This window comes from Microcaecilia unicolor, chromosome 9, assembly GCF_901765095.1.
Source record: "Microcaecilia unicolor chromosome 9, aMicUni1.1, whole genome shotgun sequence".
NCBI lineage: Eukaryota > Metazoa > Chordata > Amphibia > Gymnophiona > Siphonopidae > Microcaecilia > Microcaecilia unicolor.
In genome coordinates this window covers 39,602,378-39,620,228 of record NC_044039.1, presented here as the reverse complement: position 1 = coordinate 39,620,228, position 17,851 = coordinate 39,602,378, and the positions used below count along the sequence as shown (strand labels likewise).

Here is a 17,851-nt window from a genome sequence, read left to right as displayed (position 1 = left end):
TTATTATTAATAATAATATTATTCATAAAGATATAAATGAGAGTCTAGGGAGTGATGGAAAGACCTAGAGAGAAAAATAAGCTGGGAAGATGTGTGAAATGGGAGGGATGGTTGAGGAGGTGTGAGTGAGAGATGGAAAGCTGAGGTAAAAATAGGTAATGCAAATGGACTTATGACGGGTGGGATGGAGGAGAGGGGATGTGAAGCAATGAAAGATGTGAAAGATAGCAAGAAGGGTGTCAACCTAAAGCTGGCTTTGTCCAGCTAAATCACTCACCAACTCTGTACAATGGAAAATTTGATGTCCCACCAAAGTTTAGTAGAGCTGGGTCCATCTGTTTCAAAGTTAGGTGTGGGAGGGGGGAAATAGGAGAACCCTGCTAGCTTCATCACTGTATTTTCACAAATTACCAACTTTGAAAAGTGAAATAGTGAGTTGCCATCTCTGCCGCCACCACCACCACTGTTAGATTTAGCCATTCTAAAGTTATGACAAGACACCCAAACAATAACGTACAGGGAGGTTTAATAAAATTTCATAAGCCTTTCTGTTCTATAGAATCACACCTAAAATTTGACTCCAATTTTTATACAGTTTTTTTTTTAATTATTATTTGTATTACATTTTCAATTTTGATCCATTTAAGTTTAGTTAAATCAAATTGTCTGTAATCATAGCAACTTTAAATTTTAAACAGGAGCAAGAGAACTAGAGCCACTAGAGGGAGTCAAATGTTCTAAAACCAGAAATGTGATGCACAGCTGTTAGTTGGGGCATGACAAGAGGGAGGAGTAACTGGAAGAATAGGGAAGCCTGGAGGGGATTTTTTTCTTGACTGGCAGGTAATTTAACTTAAACCATATTTTTCTTCAAGTGAGCATGTCAAAAATGCATTTCTTAGTTTAGGAAGGTTTGATCTGCTAACTGCAGATGCTAATTTTTCCTTGACTAAGTGGAACTGCTGCTTAGAGCTGTCATTACTTCTATCAACACAAACAAGGGACCAACTGGTTTAAACATTGCTGCTTGCAGAGGGGGATCTTGGCTCATATTCTGCCCTTATAACAAAGGAAAATAGCAACTGTCTTAAGTATATCACATATTGGACCATCTCTGGGAAAAGGTGAATAAAGTCACCAGAAAAGGCGGCTGAGGGGTGATATGATAGAAGTCTACAAGATAATGAGCGAATTAGAGTGGACAGATGTGAAGCGTTTGTTTACACTTTCAAACAACAACAAAACCAGGGGACACAAGATGAAGCTAGAATATGGTAGATTTAAAACAAATAGGAGAAAGTTTTTCTTTACTCAGCATGTAGTTAGACTCTGGAACTCGTTGCCAGAGAATGTAGTGACAGCAGCTGGCCTTACGGAGTTTTAAAGGGGGTTTGGACAGATTCCTGAGGGAAAAGTCCATTGAACATTATTAAATTTTTTTTTTTTTTTTTTTTGTGGAGGGGTTGCCGGGTTCGTGAAGCCTGGATTGGCCGCTGTCGGAGACAGGGTGCTGGGCTTGATAGACCCTTGGTCTTTTCCCAGTATAGCGGTGCTTACGTACTTATGTACTTAAAAAATGAGGTGTTATTGAATTCTGTTAGAGTAAACAATTTGTAATACAACAGTCCAAACCCCATCCTTTTTATGTGAAAAAATAAAAAAGTTGGAGAAGTTCAAACGTAACTTTTGCAGATTAATGACCTGTGACATGAAACATCGGCCATTCTCATTATAGTTATGGAAACTTCAACCATTTCTTAGATTGGAAATCAATGACAGGAGAAAAAAATAAAAAAATAAGTGGTGTTTAAGAATACTGACTTCAAGATAAAGGAAACATTGCTATAACTGGGTGCTTCCAGTTAGATATATCTAACTTCCAATTCCATAACAGCATGTGTGCCAAGATGCCATTATGGAATGCTGTCATAAGTTGAAAAGAAAAAAAGAAGAGAAAACCCCCATGAATCAAGGCACAGAGCAAAAATGAAAGTAGGGGAGGACCAATACAATTCCAACTCAAGTTAATGACTGGTTATAAATGTCACATTTAAGGCTTATGCTGAAACTAACTCTTAATTAGATTGTAAGCTCTGTCGAGCAGGGACTGTCTCTTCATCAAGTGTACAGCGCTGCGAATGTCTAGTAGCGCTATAGAAATGATAAGTAGTAGTAGTAAGGGTAAAAAGCAATCAGATTAGCACGGGGGCGCCTGCCTCAGGAGTCAACAAATCAGTCCAGATGGGTATGGATATCAGTGTATACAAACTCATGCAGACATTTTACAAGGCTTGTGAAAAAAAAAACAAACTAAAATTGTCTTTGGTAATGCAAATACCAATAGAGTTTTCTCCACAAGCCCTGTAAAGTGTCTGCATGAGTTTGTGTATACTGATATCCACACCTATCTGGATTGATCTGTGTCAGGTCCGACTAATAAAAATACTTTTTATTTTTACGTTGGAATTGTATTGGTCCTCTCCTACTTTCATTTTTGTTCTGTGCTAACGTAGGTCTGCAATGGTACACCTAAAGTTAGGTGTGATCATTTACACCAGATCAATGGCAGGTGTACCTGGGTGCAGCTCAGTGTTCCATGCTAAGAACACAACTGATAGTGTTCTTTAAGTTATGCATGTGAATTGGAGAAACATTTATGTCCCTCTCATTCATCGCCCATGTGTATGGCTCCTTGCAACTACATGGTAAAGTACTTAGGAATTACCTTATAGAAAGGTATGTAGCACACTTAGGCACACTGTTGTCCCTAGGCAGAAATATTTGGATTGGCAATAGTGGGCAAGTTAGGTATAGAGGATGGCAAGTCAAAATGACATTTCCACACATTATACCCTTCTTCACCCCCCCCCCCCCCCCCCCATTTTAAAATTAGTAATACAAGACACCAGGTCATTCTATACAGAAAGAAACCCTCCACACTCCAGCCAGTTTCACTTACTCTGTAAAATTGCCATTATAATTCATAGCATCTTTCAACAAATTCTTCTGTGGGAGTGAAGTCTGAATTCTCTATAGCATTGGACAGAATCTCAATATAAACCCTGAAATTCCAGTTGTGTATCAAAAACTCCATATTACCCAACAAAGTAGCTATTCCCCTACAACTCATCATACAAAAAATATTCAAATTGTGATCGTAATCATCAGAAATAGCACATGCTCCTTCCAATGCCAGACATTTTGTTTAAAGCGGACAGGTTTTTGTTTGTTTTGCAGTTGTATAGGATATGGAGACCACTTGTTCTGGGCATTTTTATTTTAGGTGATGAGGGCTGACTTTGGCATTCATTGACCCAGAACCTACTTTCAAATAGTGCCAGACACTTTGCAAAATAACACAAAACCCTGCAAAAAGACACTGAAAACCTATGCAGAAAATGTAACCATAGCCCTAACCCCACTATGAAAAGATGAGTGCTATAAATAGTACACTGGGCCCTGTAGCACCAATATACCTGCTATTGGGAAACTAGAATAAGCTGGACTGTTACAGACTCCTAAATACACCATGTTAGCAGAATCTATTACCTTAGTCACATATGCAGAAGATGGACAGACCCTCACCTGATACAAAATAGGGAACCATAAAAAACAGAGACAAAAACTGAAATGGAGACCTTCAAGAAACCAGACTCTATAACACTGATTTTCAACCTTTTTCATCTTGTGGCACACTAACAAGGTGCAAAAATTGTCAACCATCAGTTTTTTAAGGATATATATTTTGTCATTTAACAGACAAGTATTAAGATTGTGTTTAAAGTTCAATAGTTAAATTTGTAATCGTGTTATCTTTGTAGTCAAATATTTTTATTGAAGACACAAGTTAGCAAACGGGCAACAATACAGAAATTAGTCACAAATAACATGCATTCAAAAATTTTTTAAAGCAGATCCCCTCCCTCCCTCACTCCACCCCACCCACCCACCCACCCACCACAATGCTGATAGTGGTCAAATCCCTTCACCACAACAAATCTGTAAGTCTGTAGGCCATTTGGTGATGGGCGATGTATCAAATGTAATAAAATAAATAACTTCCTTCATAGTAGACTCCCACCAGGCGCACATTTATACAACAATCTCCTTAATGACAAACTAATGAGATTATACCAAATGGACATAATCTGAACTGAGTAGCCCCTTGAGTATTGTATTTAGTAAATACATCGCTGTTCTCGGAGCATGTCCCACAACCATTAAAACAGGCAGTGAGTTCATCCAGTCCTCAAGGGAAATGGATTAGAATAGTACCACCTGTCATCAGCCAGTTTCTCAACTTTCTTTTTGATGGGAAGTTTGAGAAATTTGCTTATAAACAATTGATATCACAGGAGGTTTCAATCCAAGGCAATTAGGGTTCCAAACAGAGCATGGGACTGAGACAGTAGTAACCTTTCTGTTTAATCATATATGGCTTAGTTTAGACAAGGGTAAGGATGTTGTACTACTTTTAGTAGATCTAACAGCAATGTTACTGTAAATTGTTTTCATCAGTGTAGTTTGTGGTGGCAGTTGCATATCTTCACAAGCAAGGCTGTCCAATTTTTTCATCCAGACCTCAAGTCTTTAACCCTCACAGCCTGCAAATTGAACAGTTTATAGCTTCTACACTTGGCGTTCCACAGCCCATCCAGGCCATCTTGATAGCTGATCAGAAGCCTTCCACTAGACAAATGTATGCTTGCAAATAGAAATGATTGAGTCTGGTGCTTTTCTACACCCATGACCCTATTATGTGTCCTGTACAGTGATTCTACAGTATCTATACCACTTGCTTCATCTTGGCCTTCAAAGCTGTTCTATAAGTGTCCATCTCAGTGCACTGTTTCTTATCATACTCCAGTAGATAATCTTTCATCTTCACAATCACAGCTGGTTGCTTGTTTTATGAAAGGCCTACTTCCTGTCCATTACAGAAGCCCTCTGTGCTTTGGGTCCAGAATTTAGCCCTGTCTTCCATTATGAAGTCTCCTTTTAAACCTCAAGAAAGAGTGTCTCTGAAATTCCCATCATGGAAAGTGTTTTTCCGAGTAGCAATCACTTTTGCTAGTGACACCTAGAACAATTAGTGAACTTCAGGCATTGGAATTATACGAACCATATACCCTGTTCCATCATCACAAAGTTATCCTTTGGACATGTCCCAAATTTTTACCAAAGTTTATCACACCTTTCCACCTGAATGAAAAAATAGTGCATCCCACTTTCTGGCTGAAGCCTCATGCAAATGCTCAAGAAGGCCCTTCATACTCTAGATTGTAAAAAGGCTGTCGTCACCTGTTACTTAAAGAAACTGCATCATTGCAAATGTAAACTCAACTGTTTGTTTTTATTAAATTCAAATAGGACTAGTATGCCAGTTGCAAAAGAATTCTAGCAAAATGACTGGTCTCTTTTATACAATTATGCTATGAACAAACAGATATTTCTTTCAACTCCAAGGGCAAATCTTATCAGTTACAAGCTACTGCAGTTGCAGTGGTTCTCCTGAAGTCTGCCTTGCCGATTATCATCGGCAAAGCAGCAACATGGTCTTCCCTTCATACTTTCACTTCACATTCTTTTTTTTTTTTTGTTACATTTGTACCCCACATTTTCCCACTCATGGCAGGCTGAATGCGGCTTACATGGGGCAATGGAGGGTTAAGTGACTTGCCCAGAGTCACAAGGAGCTGCCTGTGCCTGGTGGGAATTGAACTCAGTTCCTCAGTTCCCCAGGACCAAAGTCCACCACCCTAACCACTAGGCCACTCCTCTCTCCCTGTGGTCTGCCATTTCTCCCTCTCCTCCCTGTCCACAATCTGGCACCTCTCCCCTAAATCTCAAACTGCCCTCCCCCATCCTACCTTCAGACTCATGCCTGAGATCCCCTGCAGCTTTCCTTCTCTGGCGCCCTGCCCCCTCTGATACAACTTATCTCCCTCGACCATGTCCCGCCCTGCCATAGTGAAACTGTGGGGCCTGTCACAGGCGACCTCAAAGACGAGTTTGAGAATGAGGGAGAAGTGCTGGACTGGGGCTGTGGGTTTGAGAATGAGGGGAAATACTGGAGATGGGAGTTTGATGATGAGGAAGAGGTGGTGGACTGGGGGGTTGAGAATGAGGGGGAAATGCTGTGGATGGGGGTTTGAGAATGAGGAAGAGGAACTGGTCTGGGGGTGGGGGAGTGTGAGAAGAATAATAAAACTTTATTTCTAACCTTCTCTATCTGAAATATTCTAAGCAGGGAACAAAGATACATACAAAGTAAAATATAACAATACAAATCAAACAACATAAATCATTCAACATTAATACAGAGTCATTCATTACCAAAAAGCAAATCAGCATCATTAATCTAATAACCCATATGCTTGGACAAACATATGAGTTTTTAGTTCTTTCTTAAACTGAGCAATAGTCTGCACAGAGTGAAGTTCAACAGGCAAAGCATGCTGTATCAGGGAGGGCACAGAGGGAGATAAGTGCTGCGTCAGGGAGGGCAGTTAGGGAAGAGAGAGATCCAGTGAGGTGGGTGAAGAAGAGAGGGGGCATGGAGAGGGAAAGGGGTGCTGGATGGGGGGAGAGGAGAGAGGTACTAGAACATATGGGGAAAGAAGGAGGAGAAGAGACGGTACCACAGAGGAAAATGAGTGAAATGTTGCACATATACGGGAGGGACGAGGGGAGACATTATGCACCTAAAGCGAAGAGGAGAGACAGGCTGCATATAAAGGGAATGGAAGGGAAGAGGGGGGACAGGCTCTACATGAAGGGAATAGGGGGAGACAGGCTGCATGAGAAAGGAAGAGGGGAGACAGGCTGCAAATGAAGGGAAGCGAGTGGGAAAACAAGATAGATTTGAGAAGGAGGCAGAGAAATTGAAGAAAGATCAGTGCCATAGGGCAGGAGTTGAGAAAAGAAATAGCAAATGGAAAGGAGACCCTAGAATCAGAGTTAAGAGTCACACAGAGGAAAGCAGAACCAAAGAATGGGAACAAGATGATTGCAATAATGGAATCACTGGACTGCAAAGATAGGAAAAATGATTTTATTTTCAGTTTAGTGGTTATGTTAGTGTTGAGAATTTATATCTCTCGATTTTATTTTCAGTTTAGTGGTTATGTTAGTGTTGAGAATTTATATCTCTCAATTTTATTTTGCACTGTACAGGAGGACATGCATTTCTTTCTATTTCTCTGGTGTTGCACAACATACAGAGTCTGGTAGCTCTATTTTCAGATTTTGTCTGCATGTTTTTTGCAATTCCCTATTTTGTATCAGGTGAGAGTCATGTTCTGTGTCTGCAACTGATGTGAACGATTTGTGTCCAGGGCCGTGCCAATGCGGTAAGCGGGGTAAGCGCCGCAGGGGGCCGCTGTGTGCTTACTCTGCCCTCCCGCTCCCATGTAGGAACTGCCCGCCCTCTTCTCCCCCCCCCAAGATCCCGTTCCTTTTTTTTTCTTTTAAATTTACCTTCCTCCGGCAGCGCAGCGTCAGTGAAGGAGGCGGTGCTCCCAGTCCCGACGTCAAGGATGACGTCAGAAGAAGGCGGGGCAGTGAGCAGCGAACAAGGGAAGGCTAGAGACGTCGGGACTGGGAGCGCCGCCTCCTTCACTGACGCTGCGCTGCCGGAGGAAGGTAAATTTAAAAGAAAAAAAAAGGAACGGGATCTTGGGGGGGAGAAGAGGGCGGGCAGTTCCTACATGGGAGCGGGAGGGCAGGGGAGAGAGGGGAATCGCTGCCTTAGAGCCAGGCAGGTGCGGGGAGGGGGGGTCGCCAACTGGTAGTCTGCAGGGGGGCGCCAGGGACCCTTGGCTCGGCCCTGTTTGTGTCTGTGTAGGAATCTTTTTCCAGTTTCCCAGTAGCAGGTATACTGGTGCTTTAATGTATTTCAGTAGCATAATTAAATGAAATAGCTACTTCTGAAGATTACAGGTATGGGTGTGGATGGGGGAGATTACTTGCAGGGATGGAACGGATCTTAGTGGGGACATGCGGATATGGGTTAGATTCCAGTGGTGTGCCTTGACAATTTTTGCAGTTTATAAGTATGCTGGGAGATGTAAAAGGTTGAAAACTACTGCTTAAGAGAGAGTAGATAAAGAAGGTCTTAAAAAGTGTACTCTATTGGTTTCCTTTGTTTTTTTTAAGATAAAGATTCTGTTGTGTCTTTATTTGTAAGAGAATTCATGAGGAGGCAGCAGTTAATTTGCTGTTTGGCTGTAAATGGGTGGTTAAGTTTCAGAATTATTCTTAACATCTATAAACCTTCCCAACTCCATTTTCTTTTTTTTTTTTTTTAAGGATAGCGGAGTCAGTTTTCAAGACATTCCTAGTGGTTTAGTACTAACTGGTTCCAGTCTTTGCTCTTATTTCCTTAGTCAACCTCTCATTTCTTTACTTGGCTTCCCACTAATGTGGACTACTAAGGGCTCCTTTCACTAAGCTACACTAACAGTTTCACATGCATTAAAAGCCCATAGGAATTGTTGGGGTCTGCTATAATGGGCGTCTTATCATTTAGCACATGCTAATCATTAATGCGCACTAAATCCATTAGCACACCTTAGTAAAAGGACTTCTTTTGTTATCTTTTCTGATAATCTGATGTTAATTATATTTTATTTCCTTTTCAAGTGTGTGGTTATGGTATGCACCGTAATTAATTAGATCTGCCCCTCCCGTTTGGGCAGCGGAAGCCAGGGGCTCTCTCTAGTAAATAATTTGCGTGTTCCCACCACCTATTCTGATCCCATGCTCCCCCAGACTGCTCTTACACAGTCCAGGAATTAATGAACTCCATAATCAGAAGGACTCGCTGGGATATAAGAAGATAGTTTATTTCAATCTTACCAATAGCAGTACAGGCAAATCAGGTATTCGTATGGTTTGAACAGCAGTCCATGACACGTCCTCTCTCTCTCTGACCTTCTGGAGTCTTCTGCTGTCTTCTGATTTAATACCCCTCAGACTGTTCCTTATATACTATTTTAACCCTATTCATTTCAATGGACCCCAGCTTTGTCACCAGGGTTCTTGGCCCTTTTCAGTTTGATCAAAATGACTTCACATACTATCTAGCTCCAAGTATAATCAAGATATGCTCAGAGCGCATCTTATTAGATGACTTTGCATGTTCCCCAAACTTTCCCTTAGCCTCCTCCTTTGGGTGTTCTCACCCGGGATACAGCTGACCCAGTACTATCTCTACATAACCATAGCAACTCTTGTTCATGACGTCTTGCAGATGCCAGTACCAGAGCAAATGCCCCCCTCCCTTGCCAGCTCAGCACTTGCTATAGTGAAATGTGTGTCAAAGGTGATCTCTGATTTTTACAAGCTAGCTCTCTTTTGTATCAGAGATGATTTTGATTTTAAGAAGCCTAGCTCTTATTATGAGCCATTGGCCTGTATTTTTACTGAGAGCAAGGGCTAGCAAGGCTAACATATTTCTTCATTCCCCTCTTGCCGAACCCCCCCCCCCAGGGAGGGGTCGGCACACATGACTACTAGTGGGTGTGGCCGTGCTTTCCAGAGGGCTCTTAGAGTTCTGTGGGGAGGAATGTATAGGGTTGAGGTGACAGGGGTGCTCTGGCACAATAAGGGACAAGGCCATAGCAAGAGTCAGTATGTGGATATATAATTATATGCTGGATGAAAGGCAGCATTAGGTTTCCCCTTTTATCATAACCAACCCAAGGGGTCTAACTATCCTAGACCTACCCCTCTAGGGTGGAGTGAGACTTGGAAATATGTGAAGTCAATTAAGTCTACGTACCATACAATGGAATCAATGAGGCTGAGTGTATATGATTATAATTAACTAATATATCATGATTACAAAGCTGATGTTGGAAGGCGGGGGAAAGAAAATTTTCAATCAAAGTTTATCATTAGTCAAACTTTGAATGTGAAAATATAGCTAAAACTGGTGTTAAAGAGGGCAGAAATATTTCATTTTAGCATTTAAAAAGGATTAATATTGGCCAAATAATGAATAACTACTGCAAACTCATGAGCATTATAATTACAAGTATTGCAAAGGCTAAGCTGTGGGTGTCATAGGCCTACATTATATATGAAGGGCCTGCTGCTTAACCTGCAGTAGTCTTATAATTATGGGCAAGATAATAGTTTTGCCATTATCTTGCTCATAATTACAAAACTATTATCTTACCAATATGGTGGAGATGTCAAGTTCTTCTTAATATTATCCTCTAGACAAACACTTCCCTTTTGTAATTTTTATTATTATTACTGCTCAAAAAAGTGACACCATTTATTGAATAAAGGGTTTTCATTCTTTTTCACACAAGGAAACTTAGTCATTGAACAAATCAAAATATATACTTTTTTCCAAGTTATTTATTGAGTGGGGTTGTCTCTCTCTCATTAGGGTTAGGGTAGTATCTAACTGGGTTTAGATGTACCTATCTGATTGTTTAGTATTGATGAGTATTGCTGAATTATGTATGTACTAGTGAAATCTACCTAGAAGTTTACAAAGAATGGGATATAAATTCATCAAATAAATACACTTTGAAATCATCAAATAAATACATTTTGAAAATTATGCTAAAATACAGAGTATTCAAGATCATTCACAAACTTTTTATCTCAAAATTGTATACTTGTGACTTTTCAACTTTTGCTTTAAGAAAAATGTTTTGATGGTCACTAATTTTGTGCTTTTCTTCTTGTTTGGAAAACTCCATTCAAGATATTTATTTATTTATGAACATTTATACCCCATTTTTTTCCACTTGAAGCAGACTCTCAGGCTGTCAATCACATTCCTCCTCTGTGACTCCCCCCCACCAACATGAAGTTGAGTAGACAGTACAGTTGCCAACTTTTTCAAAAGAGAAACCTGCCGCCTCCAAGGTCCATTCTCTTGCCTCTTCCTACCCCATGCTCTGCCTGTGCCCTGCCCCTGTTCTGCCTCTAGCAAGTGCTGTAATGCATGCTTCATCTGCAGGCCAATCAAAATGGGTAGAGTACTAGAGATTGCACCCTTCAGGCCCCATTGAGCCATAATGTCCTCCTCAGATGCCTATTATATACATGCTCCTCAATATAGTATTAAATCCAAACATATTTAGAGATATGAAAAACATTTTGCCCCTTCGTAATTTCCCCTATTATTGTATATATGACACATTGAACGGTTTCTGATCCTTAAAATGTAATATTAGACGTAACAGTTACATTTACATCATTTATTTAAAGAACAAAGTTATCCAACATTCATAACTGTCCTCTAAACTTTATAATGGTTTATACCACCTTTAGCAGCAGAAATTGCAATCAAATTCTTCCTGTAATTTGATATCTGTCGTTTACATTGCTGTTGAGAAATCTTAGCTTACTTTTCTTTTCTGATACAGTTCAGAATTAATGGTTCCTTCAATAGTGGCAAGTTTTCCAGGTCCTGAGGCGGCAGTGTGTCCACCTACCATCACACTACCACCAACATGTTTGACTGTTGGTATATTCTTACTGTGTTACAGTATTACAAGCATGAAAACAGAAGAAGGAAACACCCTCACAATTCCACCAAGAAAACCAGAGCAGTTAGGAAAGTAGAATACAACAAAAAGAAACCTTGTATATAAATATATCCTGTAATGTTCCAGCAAAATAGATGTCCAATGTAAACAGTCAGCTACAATTTATTTATTTATTTATTTATTGTTCACTTATATCCCACATTTTCCCACTCATGCAGGCACAATGTGGCTTACAAACATTAAATAAAATACAGAATAGGAAAACTTAGAAGAATATACAAGGAGTATGCAGGGGGAGAAGCATCTAACAGGGTGAACTAGCAGGGTAGGAGCCAGGGAGGGTGCATCAAGCAGCATTATAAAGTGAGGAGTAGGTCTTGGCAAAGAAGTAGGTCTTCAACAACTTCTTGAAGAGAGCGTGGTCCGCTTGAGTTTTAAGGTGTTGCGGGAGAGAATTCCAGTGCTTAGGACTCCAATAGCAGAAAGATGAGGCGACGATCCTCTTGTACTTGACACCCTTACAGTTTGGGAAGTGAAGGTGGAGGAAGGAACGAGCAGCAGGGTTGGCATTCCTGGGCGGGAGGTCGATCAAGGAGTGCATATACTTCGGGGCAAACCCATAGATAATTTTATGGGTCAAGGAGCAGAGTTTAAAGGCAATGCGCTCCTGAACAGGCAGCCAGTGTAATTTGAACCGTAAGGGTTCGGCATGTGCAAAGCATTGCTCTCTCAGGATGAGTCTCGCAGCAGTGTTCTGAACTGTTTGGAACCTTTTCAACAGAGAGGCCTGGCAGCCCGCGTAAATTCCACTGCAATAGTCCAAGTGGGAGAGGACAAGCCAGTGGACAAGTGTGCGGAACAAATCTCTAGAAAGGAAGTATCTGATACGCCGAAGCCTCCACATGGCGTGAAACACTTTTTTGGTGACCAAGTGAACATGATTGTCCAGTTGGAGGTGTATGTCCAGTTGCACTCCTAAAGGCCGCAGGCTTGTGGCAATCGGAAGGACAGAGCCCAATACTGGGAGCACCGTGTCAATTACTGGAGTGTGGATGGACGAGAGGATGAGACACTGTGTTTTTTCCTTGTTTAATTTGAAACGGAAGACCTGAGCCCAATATTCTAAGGTGGAGAAGCAGGCATCAATGAGGTGAACAATTTCTGACACGGTGGTGCAAAAGGGAATGTAGACTGTAATATCGTCGGCATAGATGAAAGGGTTAAGGTCCAGTTTTGCGAGAGCAGCAGCTAAAGGCATCAACATAATATTGAATAAGGCTGGTGAAAGTGGGGAGCCCTGCGGAACCCCACAGGAGGCCTTCCACGGATCAGAAGTAACCGAGTTCACTGAGACCTGGTAAGTTCTTGTTGTTAAAAAGCCCGCGAACCAGTGTAAGACAGGACCTCCTATACCAAAAGAGTCCAGCAGATGAAGCAAGATTTCATGGTCCACCATATCGAAGGCACTAGACATGTCAAATTGAAGCAGTAACGCCTTCCGACCAATGGATAGCTCTTGCTTAAAGTTAGATAAGAGGGTGACCAGGACAGTCTCGGTGCTATATTGAGCTCGGAAACCAGACTGAGAGGGGTGTAGGATATCGAAGGCAGTCAGGAAGTCGTTGAGCTGGACGTTGACCATACTCTCCATTAACTTGGTAACTAGGGGAATCGAAGCCACTGGGCGATAGGTAGAGACGACGTCTGGTTTAATCTTTAGATTATTCGGAACAGGGGTGAGAAGGATATTACCATGGCCTGGCGGGAAAGATCCAGCACTTAACATGAAGTTGAGGTAAGTAGTCAGATCTTCAACAAAACACTTCGGTGCAGCTTTCAGGAGATGAGTCGGACAAACATCCAATCTACAGGGTTTGTTGGAGAACTTAAGTAAAGCAGCGGTTACCTTGTCAAGTGATAAGCGGGTGAATTTGGTCCAAATGCGATCTGCCGGGCAGACACCCGTTGGCATAGTCAAAGATTCCAGGAAGTCGTCCACATCAGAGAGGCAGCTCACAGTTGAAGACCGTAGGGTCAGTATTTTCTCATTGAAATAAATTGCAAGTTGGGAAGCAGAAGGAAGATCAGCACTGGAGAATTCTAGAGTACAGGTATCAAGGAAAGTTTATCAGCTGGTGTATCTTTGTGATGTCCCGGCCAGCAGACTGTAGCATAGCGGAAAAGTACTTTCGCTTTGCTTGACGGATGGCATACTTATACCTGCGGTGACTGGCTTTCCAAGCACCCAACGCAACATCCGACTTCCGCTTACGCCAGGCTCTTTCCAGACGTCTAGTCTCTGTTTTTAAGGCTCTGAGATCAGCCGAGAACCAGGGTGTAGAGTTGCGGATGTGGGAAGTCTTGAGATGGGTAGGTGCAATATGGTCCAGCACAACCTTGCAGTGGTTCTTCCAGTCAGAGAGATAGGTTGGCGTGGTTGGCTGCAAGTCCAACGGTGGCATACAGGATCAGACTCAACATGGCCATGTTTTGACAAGCTGCCTGCATCAGGAGTCATAAATCCAATAGTTATGTCACCCAGGTCTAGTTGTAAGCGTCTAAGGATAATGATTCTAAACAAGGCAAACGTCAAGGGAGCTTCAGTGTATAGACGGTCGAGAAGTTTCAGAATTTGCTTTATGCTAGATGTAATGGGATCTGTATTGACCAAAGAGTTCCACTCTGTCCATAATCTCAAAAGGCTTAGGGATCAATCAGGTATGGTTCTACAAATATGAGATCAGCATTGATGTTACTTTTGCATAGTAGCAGTTTCCATATTGGTACTCTGCCATGAATCCCATTTTTACCCAGTCTTTTTTACTATGGAGTCATGAACCCTGACTTTAGCTGAAGCTTCAGTTTTTTGGATGATGAACTGGGATGTTTTGTGACTTCTGGATTAGTTGTCACTGTACTGTTGGAGTGATTTTGCTGGGAAGCTTTACCACTATCGTTTGGTATAGTGGCTTTCACTGTGATTTGGTGGAGACCCAGAACTTTAGAAATGGCTTTGCAGCCCTTTCTAGACTGAGATATTTCAACAACTTTTTTCTCAACTCTTCTGGAACTTCCCTGTGACTGTGGAATAGTGTTCTCATAGATACTTTGTAGTGACTACTTCACTGTTATGGTAAGGTTCAACATGTTGTGAATTTTAAATTCAACAGGGCTGGTTAAAATCAAGTCTGGCTGTGTTCAGTCAGCTGAATCTATCAATTAAATTTGGTCAGTTGGTTGATTAAATAAAGGGACAGTTACTTTTTCACATGGGTGATATGGTGTTGGATAACTGTGCCTTAGTAACTGCTACGTGTTTACGCAAACTTCCTTTGTCTAATATTTTTTGTTTATTCAGTACATATAGCAAACAAATCAGAATATTGAAGAGACTAAAACATTTCATTCACATTCTCTCCTTGTATGCCAGCTTCAACAGTATTAATATTATTTGTATACCATATAAATTGCATCAGAGTATGCTAACATTTGGAGGAAAAAGCTTCAGAGCCCCATCTTATCCTCTTAAAGTAATTAAGACTTTTTGGGGTGAATCACTGGCATAGGAAAACTCCAGCGACAGCACTAAAAATGCCAAGCAATGTTTCATTTGCTAACTCCTAATAAGACTTAGCTTTCAAAAAAAGTGCTCAGGAAATGTCACTCTGAAAACCCCCACTGGCTGTGGCCAACGTTTCACCAAAGGCTGTTTCAAGTGAACCCTTAAAACGCTGTTAAGTAAGCAGTGCGGGAATGCTGACTGATTGGACTCCTACAACCATCTCTAACATTGATCTCTTCCTTCCAATTTCTTCCATTTACTTTTTTTGCTTTGGTATTCAGAGTTCACTCCTTTAATATACCTCTTTACTGTATCTACCTACAGCTTTCTCTTTCCCTCACCCCAGCTCTGCCTTTCTCTATCACTGTCTCCTTCCTTATTCCTCTGTATTTCACTACCTCTAACATCTCCCTCCTGCTCCTCCTTATCCAGCCTCTCCCCTCTGTTTTTCTCTCCCACTGTTCAGAATCTCCCCCCCCCCCCCCCCCCAAGTGCAGTGCAGGCTCGGGTAATCAGAGTGATTCAGTTCACTTTTTAATTGCAAGTCCTGAGTAAAATAAAACCATCTGTTATCTGCTGATTTTCAGCTGGTAGTATAAAGTTTGTTGTTAACAAAATTAGATTGCCATAATATATACAGGTCTAACACAGGTAAGATGTAAGGCACTACAAGAGAAATGTGGATGCCTGAAAAGCTTTTTTGTTCCATAGGCCCTAGGCCAGACATGAAGATGACCTTGTTTACTTTTTTTTGCAGGATGCAGGTGCAGCAGTCCTGTTTCCCTAAAGTCACAGCGCCACCGCGAGATGAGTTGCCACAGAAGTCTTCAGCACTGCCACTGGACCAGGTGATCTTGCCAGACGACAGTCCCACCATGAATTTAATGAGCCAGAAAAGCAAGAATCATAAAAGGAATAGAAACCATAAATATAGCACAAACGTTACAATATGATACATGTGGCCAGTATTATAAATAAACCCAGACCAACTGTTCAATATGTCCTACATTACCCACTAAGATCATCATACGACACTTGACCCCAACCCTGTTAGTCTAACCCATTCTAGCTATCATTTACTTATCATTAGGGAAAAGCCAGATTTTCAGGTTTGTTTGTTTTTTTTTCTAAACAAGTTATGATTTCATTCCTTCATCAGTTGTGTGGGAAGATGGTTCCACATAATTGTTTATCATTTAATAAAATTTGCTGTACCACCTGGGTGTGTATGTGATCCCGATGGTTTACAAATTCACAGATACCCCCCCCCCCCCCCCCATCATGTTGGGAACCAATCCCAGCAGTATCTTATTTTCAGTCTGTATTAATTTACATTTCTTAATAGAATCTCCAAAGAAAGATCAGATTGAATGTAAAGCCCAATTATGCATTTTAAAAGGATTGTTCTGGGAAGGGTAGCATTGAGGTGATCATATTTGGGTTTTTCAGAATCTCAAGTGGGTGTCTAGGAGCCATGAAGGTAATTGAGAAGGGCATAAGGCTAAAGATTTGCCTATGGCATCCATTACCCTTCTACTGGCCCTGCTATGATTTCCATTTTTCTTGGACTCTTGTAGCGTCATGATTGCACTATGGAGCTTTACTTTATCCTTTTTATCCACACAGAGCTAGACCAATGCCTCATCTGCAAGGAGCAGAAGCATCATCTATCAAACTGGCCCTAGGGAAGCATTAGAAGAAGCACATTGAAGTTCCAGTTTTCTCTGCAACTGGGACACCAGCCATCGGTGTGAAATGGAGCAGTGCCTTGGTTTCTCTTTTGGGAGTTTTGTTTATTTTCTTTTGGGCCCACAACCTCAGCATCTAGGAGCAGCGGTTTAGCTCAGACTATGTCTGAAACACCAGCTGTACAGAATATCTTGGCTGCTGAAGAGCAAGAGGTGGAGACCAGCAGAGTGCCACCAGTTGACTGCTGAATTCAAGACTGTGCCCCCATCTACTGTGGGTTGGGTGGGAAAAGTAGTGTTTGTGAACATTTAAACTCAGGTATATTTTCCAGGACTGTGAGGAAGGCAGCATTGATGAAATGTAATATACTTTTCTGTAGTGTCTGTAGACTTCTGAAGGATTTGTATCCAGTTTACAAAATGTCCCTGTTGCCTTTGGCTCGGGAGGGGGGTGTTTTTACTTTTTAAAATTTGTTGGAAGAATGTATTGTATATAATAAAGGAGGGATGGGTGAGGGAAGGGTAGAAGTTGAAGTAACTGAGCACTGCGTTTACCTTAATCTGTTTACAATGACATCATACCAAGTTCAAATAAATAGAAGATTTGGGGGGAGAAAAATGTTGGTAGAGGGCTGTAGAAATAAGGAGCAGAAAATCTAATGAAGTTCTTAACCTAGTGATAACTTGTTCGCACAGCATGAATCGCAAACAGAATTGGGTTGAGCAGCAAGAAATTAACCCCCCCCCCCCCCCCCCCAATATCTTGATGCAGATTTCATTGGCTTTCAGGCAAAGAAGGGTATTATTCGTGCAGCAAGGGTCCCCAAATTTTTCAAGAGAAGGGCCATATATTGCAACATTTCAAGGGGAAGGAATCTTCTTTGGAGTTCTGTTGGGGAAAGGGCTCCCCCTTAGTCTATCCCTTTCGGTTATTTGGAATGCTGATTCAGATAGGGAGGTATGGCAGATAATATTTATAGGTGTTTTCAAACTTGCCACACCTGCCCCATCCTCTAAACGTCCACTGTTTCAGCATCTGCTCTCAGGTAGAGTGGGAGGGTGGGTTTTTCTGGTGCACATTCTCC

The 17,851-nt window shown here is 41.5% G+C and overlaps 1 protein-coding gene across 1 annotated transcript in view; it reads left to right on the top strand.

The window, feature by feature from the left end:
• LOC115478017 (cat eye syndrome critical region protein 2-like) overlaps nucleotides 1–16,898 on the top strand; it is a 321,056-nt gene extending 304,158 nt beyond the window's left edge. The window contains exons 18-19 of the mRNA XM_030215212.1: nucleotides 15,836–15,926; nucleotides 16,705–16,898. Coding sequence (XP_030071072.1) covers nucleotides 15,836–15,926; nucleotides 16,705–16,710 — 97 coding nt within the window. The 3' untranslated portion in view covers nucleotides 16,711–16,898. The remainder of the gene's footprint in view (nucleotides 1–15,835; nucleotides 15,927–16,704) is intronic.
• Nucleotides 16,899–17,851: the final 953 nt, after the last annotated feature.